This window comes from Plectropomus leopardus, chromosome 13, assembly GCF_008729295.1.
Source record: "Plectropomus leopardus isolate mb chromosome 13, YSFRI_Pleo_2.0, whole genome shotgun sequence".
NCBI classification, from domain to species: Eukaryota; Metazoa; Chordata; class Actinopteri; order Perciformes; family Serranidae; genus Plectropomus; species Plectropomus leopardus.
The window spans coordinates 5,214,198-5,235,821 of NC_056475.1; the positions used below are offsets into that span (position 1 = coordinate 5,214,198).

Genomic DNA, 21,624 nt, shown 5'->3' on the forward strand with positions numbered 1-21,624 from the left:
AGCCTCAGGTCACATGGGAGGAATGAAGGCTACAGCGGCTGAGGAGGCGGGAGGGTGTGAAGAACAGAGGGAGCAAGAGGAAATGTAAGGGCACAGGATTCCCTCTGTGAACGGTGAAACGTGTCCCTGCTGCTTCTCTTGAATTCCACCGCTTACACAATACGGGTTTCCTCAGCGCCACAACGCATAAAAAGACGATGATGCCGGTTAACTTTAGTAATGAGGGATACATTCTTTTTTTCTCTCAGGGTCTCTCGCCGGCATTAGAAGAAATGAGGCAGGCATTCAGGAGCGGAAATTGGTGGGAAAATATCATAATAATGTGCTATAAGTTTCCTGGCGGTCTCTTTTCTTCACACAGTGTAAGCGTTTTGTTCACTGTGAACACCGAGTCACGACAAGCTGATATCAGAGTGGCTTCTGTAAATCATAGGAGTCATTAACTTGAAAATGCTATGATTTGTCCATCCTGAAATCAATCATGTCAACTGACTGATACAGTTTTTTTATTACAAAAAAACTAAGCATATTGCCTTCATTTCTTTTAAAAACACGGGAAGAAGACAACAAGAAGAAGAAATGTCTCAAAAATTAGCAAGAAATTAGTAGACTTAGAAAATTATTTTTAGAAAAGCTAGGAAAACATCTAGGAAAAAAGTAAAAGTTAGGGAACAAAACTGTATATATAATTATCCTAACTATATATTTAAAATTATGTTGCATAATTATCATTTTTTAAGCACTTTTTCCTTGTCTTCTTTTCATTGGAATTTTTAAAAAACATTTTTTCCATACATGGAGTACATGAAAATTCCCTAAAAAATTAGTAAAAAAAAAAAAAAAAAAAAGCTGCATGTGTAAGTCATACTCTACGTTTACGACACCTGTGTGACGGTGGACGTAAACAAAAAAAATCGAGCTGGGCGTGCGCTCAAAATTCAGATCAATCATGATCAATTACAAAATAATTGGGCCTGATACCAGTCCTTCTGATCCGATCGGGACATGTCTAACTCTAATTAATGCATTTTTTTAACCAGTGCAGACGATGTTTGAGGCTGACAGTTCAAACGGGGGCATATTTTTAAAATGAGCTTTTTCAAAGATATCCTCAAATTGTAGGGTCTTTTTAAGGTCAGTGATGCAGAAGATTTAAATTGTAACACTGAAGTGATGCAACGGGAAATGGACTATTAATAATTTATAATTGCAGAGCAATTAAGGAAATGAACCATGCCAATGAAAAACACTGGTATTTTTCTTTAAGAGCCATATTTATCTTCTGGACAGGATCTCTCCAGCAACATGATATATCCAGAGCGCCGGGTCACATGGTCCCCCAGCCCAGTCTCCCTGGAGTTCCTGCTGCTGGAGAGACTGATGAAGTATAAAGAAGACCAGGGGGTAGGGGGTCGAGTGCCGGGGGCGGGGTACTTAGGAGAGGTGCTGAGCTGCATATCTATATCAGCAGTATTAGTCCGTATGCACACGAAATGTCATATTATGCAGCTTTGTCTGGCTGCATTTCCTGCATCTTAACGCCAATAATGCCAGCAAGAAGCTCGTGTGCCAACTCCACGACTGCCCTCAGTGCGGACCGGGTCGCATGCCGACTGTTGGCGAGCGTACTTGTGTGGCCGTCTCCCTGTGTGTGTGTGTGTGTGTGTGTGTGTGTGTGTGTGTGTTGGGGTGGGAGGGGGGAGGGGATAAATTTAGCGCTTGAGCCCCAGACTGGAGGCAGTGGCCCTTTATCCTGCACTGTCCTACTTAACAGAGTGCTGCTCTGTGCTTCCGCCTGCCACAGCGCACCAGGACTCACACATTCACCTCCCAACGTCGGGCCAAAACAACAGAAGAAGAATGTGCTCCGCCACATAGCACACAGTTATGCAGAAAAACGCAAACATATTTGTTATTGTACAACTGCATCTATAACTTGCATGCTGGCCTCATTTCACAACAGCTTGATTTGTTAATGATGCTTTCAGCCAAAAGCACAACACATATTTAAATACAGCAGAGTAGTAATCTCGTGCTCTTCGCAGTTGCTCTTGTAAATGCTGCTTTTAACACAGCGCGCACAACAGGCAGATAAAAAGAAACGATATCCCCTTTTGTCCTGATCAAATTGAAACATCAAAGCAGGCTGGCTTTAATGCTGCTCCGAATTTTGTTGATGCAGCCAATTAGGAGGAAGACAACGAGTTAGTCTGCCTTAAGCTGACCAATCGAGCACGAGCATCCCGCTTCACCTTGGAAACACACGATCCCATGGTGCATTTCCCTGCTGCCATGACAACCAAGAGGAGCTCTCCCTTGCTCACTCCCTCCCTCCTTCCCTTGTGTTCTCTCCCGCTCTCTCCCTCTCTCTGTTTCCTGAAGCCAGTCTACCTAGCAGCACAAGGTTCACAGAAACAACCAGGCTGCACAACTTGGAGCCGCCTGCACTCCAGACAAAGAGAATTACTGTCAGCTGTATCAACACATACTGCTGCATTTGCACATTAAAAACAAACGTTTCCACCAATCAATGTGCACTGATATATTACAAGAGACATTAAAAGCAATATTTTGGTTTTTTGAACTATAAAATGTCTGGAAATATGTGGCAAATTCCTAACAACTTCTGACAACAATAAGAAGCTCTAATGGAGGTTTTCATTATTACTAAAGACCCTGCGAATTCAGTTTGCTGCCTCCTGCTTACCACACGCATCAGACTAAAATAAGAGGAGGACGAGGAGGGGAGGGAGGGAGAGATGATGTAAGCATTTCAACACAGGCTGAGGTCTGGGGTTGAGGTTATAAACACTGTCAGCTGGCCGCAGCCTCCACCAACTGGGGGCTTTAGATGCTGCAGAGGAGTCGTCTCATGATCAGAGGGGTGTTTCCCAGACGCAGATTTGAGTGGAGTGGCCCACACAAAAAGATCTTTTAGTATTTACTACTTTAGCTTACTTCTAGCTTTTAAAAGGTTCGGGCGGATGACTGGCAATGACGAGTGTGCCATAATAGTGCATGAAGAGAAAATTAACCGTCAAATGTTTTGATAATTGGTTAAGACTGCAACTGCAAACTCTCATGTTTGGACAACAAAAAATCAGAAAACTCTTAATAATGCCTCATTTCCAAATGTCCAAGAAACAGTTAAAAGCCCAGAAATAGAGTGCCTCGGGAGTGAGTCCTAAAAGCCAGAAATGAGTTAACATTTCAGCACCTCCTGGTTCTCTCATATTAAAGTCAATGGGTTTTTTGAATGGGTTTTCGGTTCGATGCCTAAAATAAGGTCTGTGGTAATATAAATAGGTAAGAAAATCCCCCACTCATGGGCTTTGAAGCTTCTTTGTGTCTTAAAAAAGAGAGTTGCTACCAATTGGCTAAATGAAATGAGACTATATCAGAATCAGAAATATTTTATTGATCCCCAGGAGGAAACTGGATATATCTCTAGACTGTGATCACACCGAACCGCACCAAGCACGACTTTACAGCCTCATTATAGTGGTGGTTCTTATAGCCTTACGTTGGCTTTTTACTTCAAGCGATTTATCAAAGATCATAAAAGTGGTGTTCATTTGTGGAGATTATCTTGCTAAACAAAATGTGTAAGTATCATGAGCATTTGTCTGCCACAGATCTAATTTTCTACAATAATCCAAAATCCAGTGGAAAAGTCCCGTAGGGTTTTTTAAGGAATCAGGGAGATGTTAACTACCACGTCGTCCTACAGAAAAGCGTCATCCCTGCAGCACTCTATATTCTTATTTACTATAATGTTATAAATAATTACTCAAGAAAGGCACTCTACTCAAACAACATGTTTTTTTCCCAGCCAGCACATAAACAACCACCCTGGCCTAATTTTCTAAACTTTGTGAATTACAGTATCTTTGACTATTGCGGATCTAAGGAATAACATACTGTATACTCTGTAGTAAACTGTGTCATATTCCCCAATTCTAACGTTTGTCCTTTTATGAACCTACACGTTATCCTTTAAGAAAAACAACTTATTTATATAAATATACATTCTATGAATTTTGTGGTCACAGAGGACTTAATTTTCCTTTGCTGGAAATCCATTTGTGTATTAGAAGAAGATGCAATACTGACTTGTGTTTGACCTTTGTTTTGCTGAAAGGTGAACAGGGTGGTTTGAGGATAACTAATAATGACTAATCTGTTTAATATGTGTTTGTGTATTTAGGAAGGAAGGAAAAGTATCAAAGAATGACCGGCGTCAAACAATGTACAGTCAAGTACAGTTTCCACTGGACAAGAAGTGTGGGAATTCCCTGGAAATGTTCAATCCCATTCCCTGTGGAATCCACGAGGCACTGAGAGAAATGTTGTTTTTTTTATTTCAAATAAAAAGTAGAGAAGCTCTGCATCACATGCAAGCATCACTGCGAACTTAGCATTACTTTGTCCCACAGTAACAAAAATAAACATTACTTCAGCCAATCTGAGTACGAATACCACAGCCTTACACTGATAACAGCATCACTGTCAGACCAGCTGATCTGGGTGCAGTAGCAACATTTAAAAACAAACAAACACAAAAGTGGTCTTGTAAATTTCCGTCAGAGTTTTGTCATGCTTTGTTTGGCCAAATCCCAGCATGGCTGGAGCGCAGCCGAACACACCAAAGGGAGAGGAAAAACATCCTTGACGACAACTAAGATTCAGGGTGGTTGCACCACTATTTATAACCTGCCCAGTCTGCTCCGTGACAGCAGAGGGGGATGAAGGGAAGAGGAGAGAGAGAGAGAGAGAGAGAGAGAGAGAGAGAGAGAGAGAGAGAGAAAGAGAGAGAGAAGCAGACAGACAGACAGAGGGTGGCCTGTGAATTCCAGAGCAGAGGAAAAGACCATTGTTTTTTTGTTTTTTTTCCCTTGACTGGGGCCCTCTGTGATCAGCGTACTGGGTAAAGAGCTAAAAACAATTCATGAATTTAAAGAGAAGTGGCTTGTTCTTCAGTATCATTTTGTCTATCCTTTTGTCTATTATTAGGCAAGTTAAGTGAAAATCTATCATACTTGTCCTGACAAAAAAAAGAGTCATTGTCTACAGATTGCACCACCCAGAGAGAGTCTGCATTAAAGCTGGAAAATGATCTGCCACAAGCTGACAACAGTTCTGGCCTTTTCTATCCTGGACAGAGCACACGTTCTGTGCACACACACAAGATTATGTCGCTGCGCTGCCCCCGTGGTCACCTGACTGGGAAATCTGGCAACAACACCATAACAACTCTGAAAACAATAACACACAAAACAGAGCTGGGAGAAATGCATTTAAAAACACAGCCTCTCTGATTCTAGAGTGTCTGCTTTCTCATTTAAAACCGCCCTGCAGGTGTTACACATGCATAAAATCTGTCACACCTCACACTACAATTATAATTTCCCCAAACAAATGTAAAAAAAAAACCCAACAACACCAAAACAATAGCTGTGTGTTAAATGTGGAGGCAGGGTGAGGTAAGAAGAGTCGAGGAGACAGTGGGGGTAAAAAACTGACACGGTCATTTTCTACTCACTACCCAGAGTCTCCGTCTCTTATCAATAAACCCAGACACCAAGGGCAAGAAATCCAGCTCAGCAGATAGCACAGAGGAGGTGCAGGATGTCTCAGTTGTACACAAACACACTCAGAGCGAGAGGAGAGATAGGAGACAGACAGTGCTGGCACTCTGGCACAACAGCACCTCTTTCAGTCTTTTTAAAAACTCATATCACGACTGTAATGTAGTGCACAATGCAGGGATGTGGGGGCCAATCCGGGCGTTTTGTGATACATCAATGTTGTTGTGTAAAGCCTGATCCGTTTAGTATCCTTTGTTTGTTTGCCTTTGGTGCAGCATCTGTCAAAAGTGCCCAATTGCGCTCCATTAAAACACTAAATCCAAAGCAACCTGCAAGTAAGTGACCCACAAGTTTAACTGTGGGGCTCACAAAATAAACAGCAGCCAGCAGTTTCCACTGAAGCAATATGGTGATGATAATATGAAAAGCTGTGCCGCTTAGGGTATAAAAAAAGGTTCATTTTTCGAGCAACATTGTGCAGGTGAGCTACACCTCTAAACTCATGCTGAAAACTGCTTTTCAACTTCAATATATTGTTTAAGAATCACTGAACCAGCAAATATGTGGCTTTCATTGTTATTATTTTTCTGTAGCCTTACTCTAGGCTAAGCATGCACTGTGCAGCTTAAAGGGACAGTTCACCCAAAAATTAAAAACACATATTGTTCCCCTTACCTGTGGTGCTATTTATCAGTCTAGATTGTTTTGGTGTGAGTTTCAGAGTGCTGGAGATATAAGCTTTAGACATGTCTGCCTTCTCTCCAATATAATGGAAGTAGACGGCACTCGGCTTAAAGCGGCCAAGAAAAAAAGTTTGAAAAACTCAACAGCGATGTATCTTTTCAGAAATCATGACCTGGTTACTCAAGACAATCCACAGACCTTGTTGTGAGCAGTTTTGTGTAAGAACTATTTTCTTTCTAAACCCGCCAACAGCATCATCGCATGTAAGGAAGCATGCATCTACTGCCATCTCATCTAGCAATATTAATATTAATGTTTGCATCTCACAAGCACGAGCCTCTTAACCATGAGCATGATTCCTTATGCAAAGTGACATGATTTGAGGGTGGAACTAGGTATAGTTAAAAATAATATCAGTACCCTTAATGTGACACTAATACCAACAGTGTTTTTTTTTTCTTTATGCGGTACCCGATATGTTAATGGAAGCATTTAGTTGCATAAAACTGCAGCATACTTTTGAACGTTCTGGTGGCATCCTGTCACGCTGAAATGCCAACTGGCAAACACACCGTGCTCGATTTCACCACACTACAGACTGCACAGGTTGCAGCTGCAGCAGTAGTGAGCCAATGACCTATTTCAAAATCTGAGCACAAAAGGGTCGCATGCAAGTATGATTTGACTGGAAAAGTTTCAGTAGTACTTGGTATTATGTTATTTCGGTCGATAACTTCAAGGTATCGAGTACCAACCAACCCTTTGCCCTAGTTGGCATGTGCTGTTTGGTAGAAAGAAAATAGTTGCTGCTCACAACAAGGTCTGTGGATTATCTAGAGATCTGGGATATGATTTCTGGAAAAAGACATTGCTGTTAAGTTTTTTAATGTTTTATTTAGGCTTTGACTACCACAAACCAAGTGCCATCTTGTTCCGTTATATCATATCCATTATTTTATAAAACAATCTAAACTGATAAACAGCACAACAGGCAAGAAAAAAAAAAGTTTTTTTATGTACTGGGGTGTACCTTTCCTTTTATTTAAAGAAAGACTCAGTATCATAAAGATCAAGATCAGATGCCAGTAAAACATTAGCAGTACATCTTTGGTACAATATGTAATATTTAATATCAAACTATCCAAAGCAACTATTTGAACACATATATTTGTATGAAGTGCTGTCAGTGGAGACAGTGACCTACACACTGACATACACATAAAAACTGTGAACTCTGTGTATGTTGGAGCAGAGCTCTGCCTGAGCTGATCCAGACCACATCACCACTCAACAACAAGGGACAGAATGTGCCTAAAAGGGCAACTTTTAGAGAGAAAAACACATTTCCACAGTGCAGAGCAATGCCACGAAGGAGAGACAACACGGAGAAGAACTCAGCAGAACAGGTAGTGCCAACGTACCTCTTGTTGATGGGCTTCTCATCCTTCTCGTAGGGTTTGACAAACCACTTGCCGATGCGAACGAAGCTGCGATTCATGAGGCAGCGCTCCAGCAAGTTGTGGATGGCTTTGAACAGCAGCGTGCGACACTCGTAGGAAAGCCCGTTCTCCCATAACCCATCATCCTCGGCTGGGGAGACAAAAAAATAAAGAGACAGAAAAATGTGAGAAGAGTGGGGAGCTTTAAGAGTTTTGGTGCCATTTTTTTAAACCTGTGGGAACTTTGCAGGGCGAACAATGTCAATCCTAACAGCACGGAAACTCAGTTTACAATTACAGTGAGAATGATGCATGCTGCTTCTGGCTGTGTGATCAAAGCATAACATACACATCAGATGGTGCAGTCCCTGATAGTCACTAATGTTTACAAGATGAAGTATGGGAGCAGAAAACTGTCACAGAAAACATAATGCCACTTACACTGCATCACCAAAACCAAGCTGTGAAGTACTGAAGCCAAAGTATTATTTAAACCACCATTTATTTGTTATTACAGTTATTATTTCAGTATTATTATTGATCATTTAAATATTACTATTTGAGTTGTAATTACAGTTATTATTTAAGATGTTATTACAGCTATGTTAACTTGTTATTACATTCAGATAAGCCAAAAGTTTTCTGTAAATTTTGTACTTTTTTGAAAAATGTCCATCCTTTGATTGAGTAACACTGATTGTACTTTTGCCATGCTGTGTGCCATTGTTCTGTTATCTTTGTATGCAATTTATGTGCTCTATACCATGTGATATGTTCTTGAGCTAAATCAATAAAATGAAGCAATAAATGAAGAAATATTTTATTTTGTAGCCCAGCGTTCCTTGTATTAAAAAAGAATATAATTAACGGTCTCGTAAGTGAGAGTTTTTTAACTTTGTCCACTCCACTTCAGATTAAAAATGTATCAAAAATGATTCTGTTTTGAAGAGGGCAATTTAATTTGAGAAAATTGTGACTCCAACAAACATAGTTCTTCACAAAGTGTTTATATGTACTGTTTGCATGCACAACATCCGCTGTGAGCAGTTTCACAATGACATCTCGCTGACTGAACACACTGGATCACATTATGACACATCTTGCAACATGACGAACTCTCTATTAACGTCGTAGCTGTGAGCGATGATGTTTCTAATCAAACACACACACAGGTAACTCAGAATAGGATCTCTGTGCATTCACTGGTAGGAACAATCAGTGATGGAGGATTGTGACATGGTTTCCCCTGTGGCAATCTGAAAACCGTGACAAGCCATTTTCAAGGACCTGCCAGTTAACATTGAACACCTTGATGCAGAAAATGCACATTTCCTGGAATGCAAAACAGTAAGTCATATCTAAAGTGACATCTGGGAAACATGTCACAAAAAAAGATTGTAAATGAGAGATGATAATGCAAACAGGAGTTCAGAGGTTAAGCAGAAACCTGCTGCTGTCTGCTTTTAGGCTGTTGAGGTTTCAGGTGCTTTCTTCTCCTCCACACATTGAGTTTTAATACCAGGTTTGAGGTATAACGGTACACAAAGTCACAGTTCAATAGTACCCGAGTTTTGGTTTTGGTACAGCGGGGAAAACCAAGTTTTTATTGATTTTCATTTAGCTGTAAAAATTAACGTACTACTACAGCAACAGATCTAAGAGTTTTTTTCTCTTCCTTTTTTCCTGTACTGTGTTTATTTTGTCTCTTATACATGAATACTGCGGGGTAGAGTAAAGTAGGTATAATTTAATGATGAACTGTCTATTTCTATATCTGTCTATTTCTTTTAAATCAAATAAAACACCAAAAAAAAGTCAAAAAGGCACATGTAATTAAACATGAAACAGTCCATGCAGGAACATTTTACACATTTTGGTACAATGCTCAAAAATATCTGATTTGTGTAACAGCATGTTGCCCGTTATCACTGTTAAGTGACTGCTTGAGCAAGATGAAAAGAATGACTTGTATCAGCCTCCCTTCTGTAAAAGATATACTCTAGTGATGCTGTCACACATGAGATAACATGTTTTATGTAGCTATATTCAGAAAAGAAGTCAATAAATAAATATAAATATCACATTGTATTAATAATATTATTTTTTAAATATTTAAAAAAGTATTTATAATATGCTGAGTAAGCATAAATGTAAAGAATTACAGCAATAGACGATTCACACTATGTGAATATTTAAATTATGATATGGAAGTGTGGACAGTGTGTACAAATATGAAACATTGCCTTATGCTACAATACAATGTATTAAACTAGTAAGTAAGTTCAAAATATAAAAATATAAATATGAAAGATATGCACTAGTAAGAATAACAATAAGAAAAAATATAAAATGTGTCAAATGTTAAATTCAGCCAACATTCAAGAGCTGGAAGAATATTGCACCTTTAAATAATTGCACAGAGGATTGCTGTATTGGTGCAATAAGCTGGAATATTGCACCAAATATTGCAGTTAAGACTGACTTGTAAAAGGCGTCTGAGCACAGCACAAAAAAAATCTGATGTTGATCCAAGTGTTAAAGGGTTAAATACACCCTCTGATTGGTAGTCAGCAAAAAAAATGGTGCACCCTTACTAGTGATGCTGTGATTTACTGGAAAACCACAAGAGTGCTTTGGATGGTCTTTACTGTTATTAAAGCCTGTATAACAAAAGAGAAACCAAACTAGCACGGTTTAGAAAGCGACACACTGCCAGCACTCACGTCCAACTTGCACATTTGAGTTGCTGTTCCACACCTGCACGGAGTTAGACTGTAATCAGACTGTGTTAGGCTCACAGGACTATAATTATTTGGCTCATGTGGCGCACCAAACTGAAACGAGTCACACACCAAACTGAGTGTCCTCTTGTACCAAGCTGCTCAGGATGAATAAATGCACCACTACACCCATATCAGAGTTGTTTTCTGAATCACATTCAGCGCTGGCCTGAATGCTGCTCTAATCTCATTAACAGCCACTGCTCACATCTTACAGCACTTAAGCTCCTTTCAGTCAAGTCTCCAGCAAATATTTCCCCGAGTGTGCCGTTGCCGACTGAGCACGGGCGAAGTAAACACCGGGTGTGACCCACCCTTCATGTCAGCTTGGCGTGCAGCAGGGAGGCCCGAGCCAGCCCAGAAGCAGGTTAATCAAAACGTATTGAATTATTAAGTGAAACCGTGGCTTGCTGTGGTAATGCGGGGGTAGATAAAGATATTTTAAATTTAGATGATTCCAGGCTATCAACGTAGGAAATTACATTGATTTCCTTCCTTAAACAAGAGAGACACCACAGGCTGTGTGCCAGCCTGGCAGCTCTGAAAAGCTTGTTTAAGGAGATGCTGAGAGCTTTTGCTGAGTTTGAGCAAACAGCCAGCTATGTTGCATGGATGCAATTATAAACATCTGCTGGGAAAATGTAAAAGGAGTGTCAATTTTAATTTCAAACAGTAAAAAAAAAGGTATCCCCAACCCGCTTCAAATCCACTTTCAAATGCCACAGCTCCACCAGACGTGGGGAATTCAGATAGCCTTTAAAACATTACATCCAACCCAGGGAAAACAACCTCAGGCTAGCTGCCAAGGAAAGAGGGCTACGTGCCCGATGATTTTGAGAGCAACAAACTAATTCATCAGGTGCACGCACAACTTGAGGGATAAGATCAGGAACACAGTAAAGCAGGGCAAAGGCCGGAAAAAGGAAGGAAAACAGCAATTTCCCATTAAAAATTAACTGCAGAATCAAAATGATTCAACAACAGTATAAAGCCATTTAACTTTCGAGAGAAACAGAGTATGCATGGGATCAAGAAACCAAGTCTGCCTTGAGGGATTTGGCAGCTGGTCTGGCCATCCTGAGAGACAAGGCAGGCAAGAGGGCAAAAAGTCAACACGAAAAAAAAGCGGGAGGCTCTGACAGCAGATTAAGAGAAAGGACAAGAAAAAAAAAAGAAAACAAAACAGGATTTAGGCCAAACTGCTGGCGGAAGAGAGAGATCAGTGCTGCTGATAACATTTGAAAGACGGGAAAATGAGGAGAGCAGCGGGACTCAAAGCTACGGCGAGAGAGACGTCGACCCAGCTTGCATTTTGCAGTTCAGTCCAACTTCTGTGGATGACGGCTTTGCTGTAAAACTGGCAGAAATCTCCCCACACCTACTTTTACATCAACTGCCGTGGCGATCCCATCTGCCTTCCTCTGCCAAGACCACATCTGCCCCGTGCCGCCTCTCCCTCCTCTCTGTCACTTGTTCCTCCTCAGTCTCTCCCTCGAGCCCTGAGCAGCTCTAAAACAGGCGTCTGGTTTACATCAAGTGTTCCTAACGACCTCGCGTTCATCATGCGATGCCTGCTGCAACACCCCCCTCTTCAGACAGACACTAAAATGCTGCAGTCGAATTCTAGTGTTCGCTCTGACGTCGACAGCATGACACTAACTCTTTTTAATTTGCAATGCAACCTCTTAAAAAACTAATTTTCGGGACGCCTGGTGGCTCAGTGGATAGAGCGGCGCCCCATGTGCAGAGGCTGTGTCCTCGCCGCAGCGGCCACGGGTTCATATCCAGCCTCAGCCCTTTGCTGCATGTCTCCCCCTCTCTCTTTCCACCTTTCACACTCACACTGTCCTGTCAATTAAAAGCAATAAAAGTAAAAAAAAAAAAAAATCTAAAAAAAAACAAAAAAACAAAAAAACAAACTAATTTTCCAAACAAAACCCAACATCCAGGGCAGATGTGACTCTGCTATGAGTCAGACAGGACTTGGCAAATGTCTCTGGACCCGACCTGCTACAACGAAAGGGTAACAACTCCAGAATGAGTTAACAAAAAATAAATAAATAAAATGTTATCTTTTTTTGTGTTCTTTATTGCACTAGTCTTCCCAGCACCTTAAGTGAAACCCGTTAGAAAATATAAGACAATAAGAAGCCTCAAATTTCAACATTGCTCCACATAAAAAACAAACAACTGAAACGACAGCATCTTATGACATTCCCTGAATGGAAGTCCACTTTTCAAGATTAAAAAGATAAAAGATAATCAGCAGATACAGTCGGTTGAAACAGTGCGGGTCATACGGTGCAACAGGGAGTTGAGTAACAATTGATTTGTGAACAGAGATTGCAAGCTGCAAAAAAAGCAATACTTAGCATGAAACTATTCAACAAACAGAATCCTCAGTTTAACCGTCTTATCTTTTTCAGAAGTGAAATCTTCGGCTGAAACTAACTGACTGTATCTCAACAATTATTTTTGTTATTGATAATTCTGCAGATTATTTTCTTGATTCATCAGTTAATTGTTTTATCTATAAAGTGAAGAAAATAGAGCAGCCCCCCCCCCCTAATTAAAGGAACCCCTGCCCGCCATTCAAGCATTTTCCCTTTATCAGTCTGCAGTGAAGCCCTGCGCACCATGAACTGCAGCGTTTGTCTGCCATGAGACCATGAAAGCGTGTCTGTGGTTATTTCACATCTGTTAGGCTCCCGATAACAAAGAGGCTCAGTAGTGAATGACATGCTGATGTGCTTTTTTGTTTGTTTTTCAGATTATTTTTGCTATTTTGCCTTTGACTGATACGACAGGTAGAACTTGAAAGGGGGAGAGAGGGGTGACGACAGATTTATTACTAACATAATTATATATTTTAAATCATGTTACAGAACCATCATTATTTTTCACACTTTAATTAATTACATTTTCTTGTTTTTTTTTCTTGTTCATTTCTAGGTCATTTCTTCTTCTGTTGCTCATTGCCCTCTTAACATGTTTTTGAAAGGAATCAAGCCAATTTGCTCACGTTTCAAGGGATTAACCAAATTTGCGTGCACATGCAGTTTCAAGTGTAGTAGATGGTTATAATAAACACTTTAGGTACCCAAGATTGTTTAATTTCATTTAATACTTTTTTTTTTTTAATTTGTGGACCAAAATTCAAGCTTGGTGGCAGATCCGTGGGTGCTCACGTGATGGGAGGGTGGGACGTGGTGTGTGGTGGTCAGTGCACAGGGGGCGAAAGATGAGCGGCCTCATTTAGACAAAGATTTATGAGCTCAGCTGATGGCTGGGACACTTTCATGTCTCTGCCTCCTGTGTAGCGGGGCCCGGATGAGCTGACCTTTATCAGAGCTCTTAAGTGGGTGTACAGCGGCTCTATTAAGAATACTCACATCTTTCTCTCTGGAGAAAAGGACCACCTTTTGACACGAAAACGCGCAACACCTCTCCTACAACCCTGGAATGCTTAACTTGTTATCACTAAGTGGCACATGGGTGTTTCTTGGGTCCATATAAACCAAAAAGAAAGTTATGGAATTTTGTAAAAGCTGAGAAACGTTTTTTTAGCCGCTCTCCCAGTTGCTCGTCTGTGTATAAGCAATTAGAGCAGCAGTCGGTCATTAAACAGCAAGATTAATGCCTTGTGATCGACTGTGCTCAGGGGGATTCTACCAAGCCTGGCCAGAAGGTTTTCTCCTCTCCTCCACTTCCTCCTTATCTGCAAGGAAAGAGAGAGAGGGAACCAGTGGTGCTCTGTAAAGGCTCCATTACTAATTAATGAATATTTCTTGAGCAGGGAGGGAAAACAGAGATAGATAGAGAGAGAGGAGAGGGAGACTGCACCCATGGGCCAGAGCTGCACGCATGGCCGAGTCCCCTGCGCTGTGCCAGTCAATGGAGATCTATCAGAGAGAGCGAGGGAGCGAGCTGGAGCAGGAGGAAGAGAGGAAAGCAGAGGGTGGTTCACAGGCAGGAGATTAGCCCTGGAAAATTGATCCCCAAGCACAAAAGCCATCGGCCCCCTTCACTTTTTTCTCCTAAGAGCTGGTCTTGGTTTATCTATTCATCACTCTCTGTGTTGCGCGCTGAACTTAAGAACCGTATGAAGGAAAAAGAAAGAGAGAGATCACCACAAATCCTGAGCTAAGTCAAACCACGTGTATCACGGACTAATTATCTTTGATACACATCCACGGCCTCTCTGTGACCACAGCCAACAAACACAACAAGTATTTCCAGTGTTGTTTGTGATCAAATAGTATAGAAAATGAGAACATGCCATTTACTAAATAGACTTAAAAGCCTCGTTTCCACCAAGCAGTCCAGTTCAATTCGGTTCAGGTGGCCACATGTTAGAACTAGGGCTGTCAAACAGGGTTTTTGTTAACATGGAAAACAAACAGCAAACACACTAATACAAAATATATCCCAAGCGGCAACCCAGTCACAATTCAATAGGCCTTAAAGAATCTACCCAATAAGAAAATAAAGAAATTCTAAGGGGAAAAACGAGATGTAGAAAATTCAATCAAGAAATAAATTGCAGAAAAGAAAAATATCGAATTCACTAAAAAATAAAAATATTAAAAAATTGACAATAAATAAAATTACATTCGAGGTACAGAATCTACGACCCAGTAGCTGTGCGCATAAGATCTTTAACTTTGTCAATTACCAGATGGTTGCTTGTTTGGCATTATGCATTTTTGCTGCACTTCTAGTTGAAAATCCGAACTTTTCATTAAGGCACTGGTGATGTCACTGCCGCTTTTCAGCTAGGCTACTGTCACAGCAAAGACAGACAAGCAGGGCTGCCCCTTGAAAGCCGTAGATTCGAATCATCAGTCGGAGATCCCTCAGTCAACTGAGACTGCTTGAAGTTGAGCAGTCGTTTTTTGGAGTCTCTGTGCTGTATACTTCTGGGAAGATTTTGGTCCCTAAAATTTTGCTGCAGAGTGAATGCTCTTGACTTTTATGATACTCTTTGATACAAGTTGCAGCTGACACGATGCAGCGGCACAGAGAGCAAGAGACACTCTGCACTGTCAGTCTCTGAGACAACATTATCTTCTCTCTTCTGCTTAGAAATGGTGAATTTACCAAACACAGACACTTAAAACATACAGTCTCTGGCATTTTTTTGCCATTTAGTTCTGGGGAAAAAAAGCTTTTGCACACTTACGACCCATGGTTAGCGCCATTAGTTTGTTAACTACATCAGGTGAATGCCATTGTCACACTGAATGTCCAACTGAGCCTGTTCAAACTTTAAAACTTGATATGAAAAGACTGTTGAATATTCGTATTGATGGTATAGCCAAATGGTACAGCCCTTAAGAAAAGCCCATTTGTGGGAGCAGATCGGCTGGCGAGCACTGGATGTTGTTGGTGCTTGTTGTGCTTTTATCACTGTACTGTTATAAGCTTATTAACTGTGTAGTCAGCCCCCTGTCCCCTGTGACAGTCAGGCATATGACTGTTCACAACATGCCAAGCTGAGGACATCATTTAGACCGAAGTCTGCCACAATGTTGACTGCAGTCAGTTGCCACCCATTTAGCAAGCGCCATATTTAACCCTGTATCCAATTCTCTTTATATACCCATGGCTGAGAATCCCACCTACACTGTACTATTTGCAGTGAAAAACAATACAGAGAGAAGCACCAGGTACCAAAAGTGAGTTAAGTCGAGCCAAATCATGCCTTAAAAATGAGTCATAAGGCTTAATTCGTTTTAGGCACAGCCAGGACTTCACAGTCTCCTTTAAAGATTTTGGACAGTCTTTGTCCCTGTTTACAGCTACAGTGTGCAGATTTAAAAATTCAGTTTGACTTGGCTGTCCTAGTCAATAACATGTGGAAATTCTAAAGAGTGAGTGGCATTTCTCCTTTCTGAATCCTTGCCTGAGGCTACACTGGGCTGCAGTGTATACAATGGGCCTTACATCCTTGTGGGACTGAATCTGTATCACATTCATTTTTGGGTGTCATCACTCCTGTCACTATCCAAGAGAGGAAAATGTGCTATTACAATCTTTAAAATAGGATTGCAAGTGCAGAGTCAGACAACCATATAACTGATGGCTTGACATTTACTGTTGGGATATGGCTCCGTAATAGACAAATGTGATCCCACATTTTTATATTGTCAAGATTTGTCAAGTCACAAAGATTAACACTCGGAATCCACAGGCAAGTTTCTCAATGCAGACAAGTGGGGGAAAAGCAGATACTGTACTAATGGGCTTATGGAAAGTCAAAGAAAGAGTGGCTGTGCCGATCACATGAACATGATTTATTGGTTTTAATACAACTAGTGCTTTAAAATCACAGCTAAGATTAAGTCTACCATGTACAGCTGTTATAGTGATTTTAAAAGGTTTCTTGTAAACAAATGCACACTTCCTCAAAACGAATGCACACCGAGAAGATCTTTTTGCATTTCTAAATGCATTTTAATGTTCTGTCTCAATACACACAAGACAGCTGCTTCATCTGCAAGAATATTATTTTAGATTCCTGTTTCCTGCATTGGTTGGTTACAAGAAGGCAGGAATAGTCTTATAATCATATGGAGTTAAAGAGCTCTGTTTCTTTTCACTACAGGCTTACTGATGGTCAATGAAAGCTTGTGCAACAAAAGGTGCAAAGCTTACTTCATACTCCACCAGCTGTTTGTTAGATATTTTTAAACACCCATTTCTTTTTGTTCGTTATGCAAATATTTTCTCAAATCTTCGTCACTCTTCATGTGAACCACTGAGTGCAACACTAGTAACGCGTTAACCCTTTGAAACCTGGGGAGACTGGCTTGATTTCTTTAAAAAAAAAAAAAAACATGGGAAGAAAGCAATAACAAACTTAGGAAGAACTGTACCAGAAATTAGCAAGAAATTTGTAAAATAAATAAATAAATAAAAAATACAGGAAAATTACTTGGGAAAAAAGAACACAACACAACAACCAAACAAAGAAAATTAAACAGGGAAATTACCTGGAAAAAGACTGCTTAAAATGTTTAATAATTCTGTAAACTAATTTTTAAAAAATAATTATGATAATCTGAGACATGGTATTCTGGAAATTTCCCTAGCCTTTTTAAAGATGATTTTCTAACTCTACTAATTTCTTGCAATATGCAGGCCATTCCCTGCCTTTTTTCTTTTTTTCTCTGTTTTAAAAAGAAACCAAACCAATTTGCTCAGGGTTTACAGGTTCAGATACTAGCACAAGAAAAGCCACATTGACTCAGGTTTCAAAGGCTAACCATGAGACAAAGTTAGCCGTGTGATGCTGACAGTTAGTCCTGTCACTGCTGAGTGTGTGCAGGCAGACTGACTCAACAACCGTTAACCAGCTTAGCGCTCACACTCCTGCAGCAGCAGTCTCATGAAAACTGAGAGATACAGTAGGGCAAAGACGCCCTGATCTACGAGATACACTGTATGCAGCTCTACAATCCAATAAGATTTTACCTGTTTTAAATAGCAAATAAAAAGGGAAAGGCATATTCACGTGTGGGAGGTTGGTCAGCGATTACTCTATATGATGAGCGAACGCCATCACCCAAATTGAGTACTCATGCCCATCCCGAGTACAAACCACCTTTGCCCATGCTAAGCTTCAATAACTAACCATCAACACCTTTTTCTGTTCTGGGGTTTAAATTTGTTATGCATAAAATCAACAGCAGATCAAATATTTCAGCTCGTTGGCTCATCATACAGTTCAAGGCACTGAAATAAAGAGCAGACATAATTTCCACAGTTGTTCTCGTATTTGAATACCGTGGTAATCTGCTGTCAACAAACATCTGTATTCTGCAGGTAGAGCTTCAAACAGTTATGTCTCACACATTTCAGAGCAGTTCAATAATTTTAATGTGTTGTGCTATTCACAGAAGATGGGAAAAACTTGTAACACTGTGGAACCTTCAGCCAACACAACCCTCGCAGACTACTGAAATATGCCTTTGGAACTGGATATTCTGCCCCGAGGTGCAGAGCAGGGTTGTTTTTATTCCACTGTCGACTCAAATAGGCTCAGAGGAAAATGGCTAAACAAGAGCAAAAAAAAAAACAAAAACAAAATCCTATGAATGTGGCAAAGCTAGAAAAATTCCAAGAATTACTGCATACCAGCAACGACAAAAACAATTGTCAGAAGATCATTGTGGGAAAACAGACTCAGAGTGTTGCTAAATTAAGCTTTTCTTCCCTCTATCACTGGATGAATCCCAAACAAAGTGTTCATCAACTGGTGGAGGAGATGGACAAGTTAAATGCAGTCCTCTGCTTCCCTCCCCCACAGTTTCTCTCTCTGGTTCTCCAGAGATCTGACCCGACACCCAGTAATGAATAGATGTGTGAGCTCCAGGGACCACAGTGGAGATGGCTCGCTGATAACCTGTGCTGGGCTGCAGGTGACCGTCTCTCTTTTTTCACTTTTCCCATAACAACTAATAATCCCAGCTGTACCGGTCACAGAAAGGAATATACATCACTTTACTCCGCTCAAGAGTTGCATACTGAGAGGACAACACCCAGGAGGGACATGAACGGCTTTTCCATCGCCACTTTTGGCTGAGCCGAGGCAAACAGTTCCGCGCTGATTTGCATTTCCTTTACCAGTTTTCATATGCCAAGTTGTGCACAGTTGTGCATGAGATGGATAATCTCATGAGTTGGGACAAAGTGCATCTGTCTTCCAAACGGGTTACAGTGACGTCACCTAGGTTTTAACTATCTGGGCCTGTCAGTGGCAAAAACAAGCAGTTTTAATCCATGGAAATTGATGAGGCGTGATGTGATGTGAGGTACCATGAGTAGTTACATTGCAGCCTGCTTTGCAGCAGCCAGCTGCAGCAACTTTGTTTAATAACAGACCAAATTTAAAAATTGCTGTGCTTATTTACGTAGACACAAGAACATGGGAAAAGATTAAAAAAAAAAACAACTAAAACTACCCTTTAAACATCACCGACTCAATTAAAGCGCGTAGTTATTCACGAGACACACCTTCAAGACGTTAGCTCTTGTTATATGGAGAAGAAAATCCATGCCGCACTGGGCTGGCTCGCCAAGTCAAAGAAAGTTCAGCCAATCCCGCACAAAAAGGGCTAGTGGTGCCACACTGCCAGCTGTGGGGGCCCCAGTGGGACTTGTACAGGGGTAGGACGCTATGGATGGTGGGAACAGAGACCAGGACAGACTGGTAAGAAATGTACCACGGAGCAATTACCCTCACAGACAGACATCCATTCCTAATTTCTATGCAAAAGAAAGATCAGTGGGTCTCCAAGGGGAGGAAAAGGCAAGCCATTTATCTTTCGCTTTGGATGCCCCTGGTCAGGAGATTCCAGCGGCTTTTGAGGGGCGATGACGGTGAAGAGAGCGTGGCATTTGCATAAGAATACATGCCTATACTCAACCAGTGGGAGGGGGGGAGGCAAGCCGTTTAATTCAGCACTCACTTGTTGGGAATAATTTCTGTGCATGGCCAGGGGAAGATTAGAATTGGTTCTCGTTGTGTTAGTACGAGCAAGGCGGGTTGTCCAACAGTGTAGAGAAGGGGCTTGGTGGTTACCCTTACCCTTCGTTCTATGGTGATTAAGTGTCAGACTTAAAAGATCCCTCAAGTTTTCCACCCCTCACTACTCTCATCTCAGCTCACTCCTTCTCCCCTCATCTCCCCGGAGAGAAGGGATTACTGGCACGCTGGTATACAGAAATGGCACTTGCTCAAAATTAAAAGACTTTCACAGGCCGCTAATCTAATGAGGGTGGAAGGGGGTGGGGGGTGGGGAATGAGTAAGCGCCATTTCAGCTTGCCGAAATGAAAGGAAAAGAGCGGATTTTCATGTTTACCGCCAACATTGCACTAAGACTTAAAAGAAGCTGAAAACCCTAAACGAAAAGAAAGCTTTTTACTCCCAAGACAGGCTAGGACCAAAAAGCAAAAAAAAAAAAAATCCAATCGAACTAGTGGAAGAAACTGTGTGCGGAGGTTCAAAGGCGACAACAGTTGTGACAGTCCAGGTGAGCATACGGGTCAAGCTGGTCCTGCCCCAACAATGCTAGCTGGTATTGTCGATTCACACCTTCTCAGGCAGCCAGGAGAGTCCCCAGCTGACAGTCAGTCATCATCCTACTTAATGTAAACTCTCTGCCAGAGCAGTTATCTTCAATCCTGGTGCTCAGGACCTTGAATTTTTTATTCTATCAGCATTCACGTGACATCCCCTAAATTTCAATGAGATGGTCAGAGTAAAAACCAGCAGAAATCTGGTGCCTCAAAAGAAGGACTGACTGCAATCCGCTGCCCTACCAGCTGAATTATGTTTGAAAAACACTAGTTAGTACAGTTGATCATCATTAACTTTTTCTTTGTAAAGCCTCTTCAGGGCATTAAATGTTGTGCTGTGCCATGCATTGTTCTACTGTTAAACTGACGGCAGAAGTAGTACCAGATCCACACTGACGTCACTGTAAAATGACTTAAGTCTGGCATGTTAATCAGTATTTTTAAGGGCACAAACCCAATTACACTAGTACTACCAAGTACCAATTAACCCTTTGACACCTGAGCCAATTGGCATGATTTCTATCAAAAACATGGAACAAGAAAGCAATGGGCAATTTATTTTAATAAATTTGGATTTAAATATTGGAAAAAATTTCCAAATATTGGATAGAAATTTGTGAAAAGTTCAAGAAAATAACCTGAAAATTAGAAAAAAAGAAAAAGTAAAAAAAAAGATAATTTAACGAGGAAATTACCTGAAAAGGGTTCTTAAAAACCATAATTACTCTTAAACATAGCTTTAAACCGGTACTTATGATAATTATGAATACAGATTTCCCCCTAGTTTTTTTGCCACGCTTTTTAAAAAAAATTAAAAAATTCTATATTTAACATTTTTTTTTGCAATTTGTCGAACATTTCCTACCTTTGCCTTTTTCCTCATGCTTTTGAAAGAAATCAAACCAATTTTCTCAGGGTTCAAAGGTTTAAAAACTTCCAAAAGGCGTCTGAAAGCAGCACAAGAAAAGTGACTTCAAATAAATGCGTTTTTAGGTGACAAAAAAAGAGAGAAAAGGAGTGAGAGGGAGATGACGTCACCCCTGCAGCTT

At 40.8% G+C, this 21,624-nt stretch overlaps 1 protein-coding gene across 1 annotated transcript in view; it reads right to left on the bottom strand.

Annotated features, from left to right (window-relative positions):
- med13a (mediator complex subunit 13a) overlaps positions 1 to 21,624 on the bottom strand; it is a 99,957-nt gene that overhangs the window by 62,200 nt on the left and 16,133 nt on the right. Inside the window, 1 exon segment of the mRNA XM_042498730.1 lies at positions 7,694 to 7,862. Coding sequence (XP_042354664.1) covers positions 7,694 to 7,862 — 169 coding nt within the window.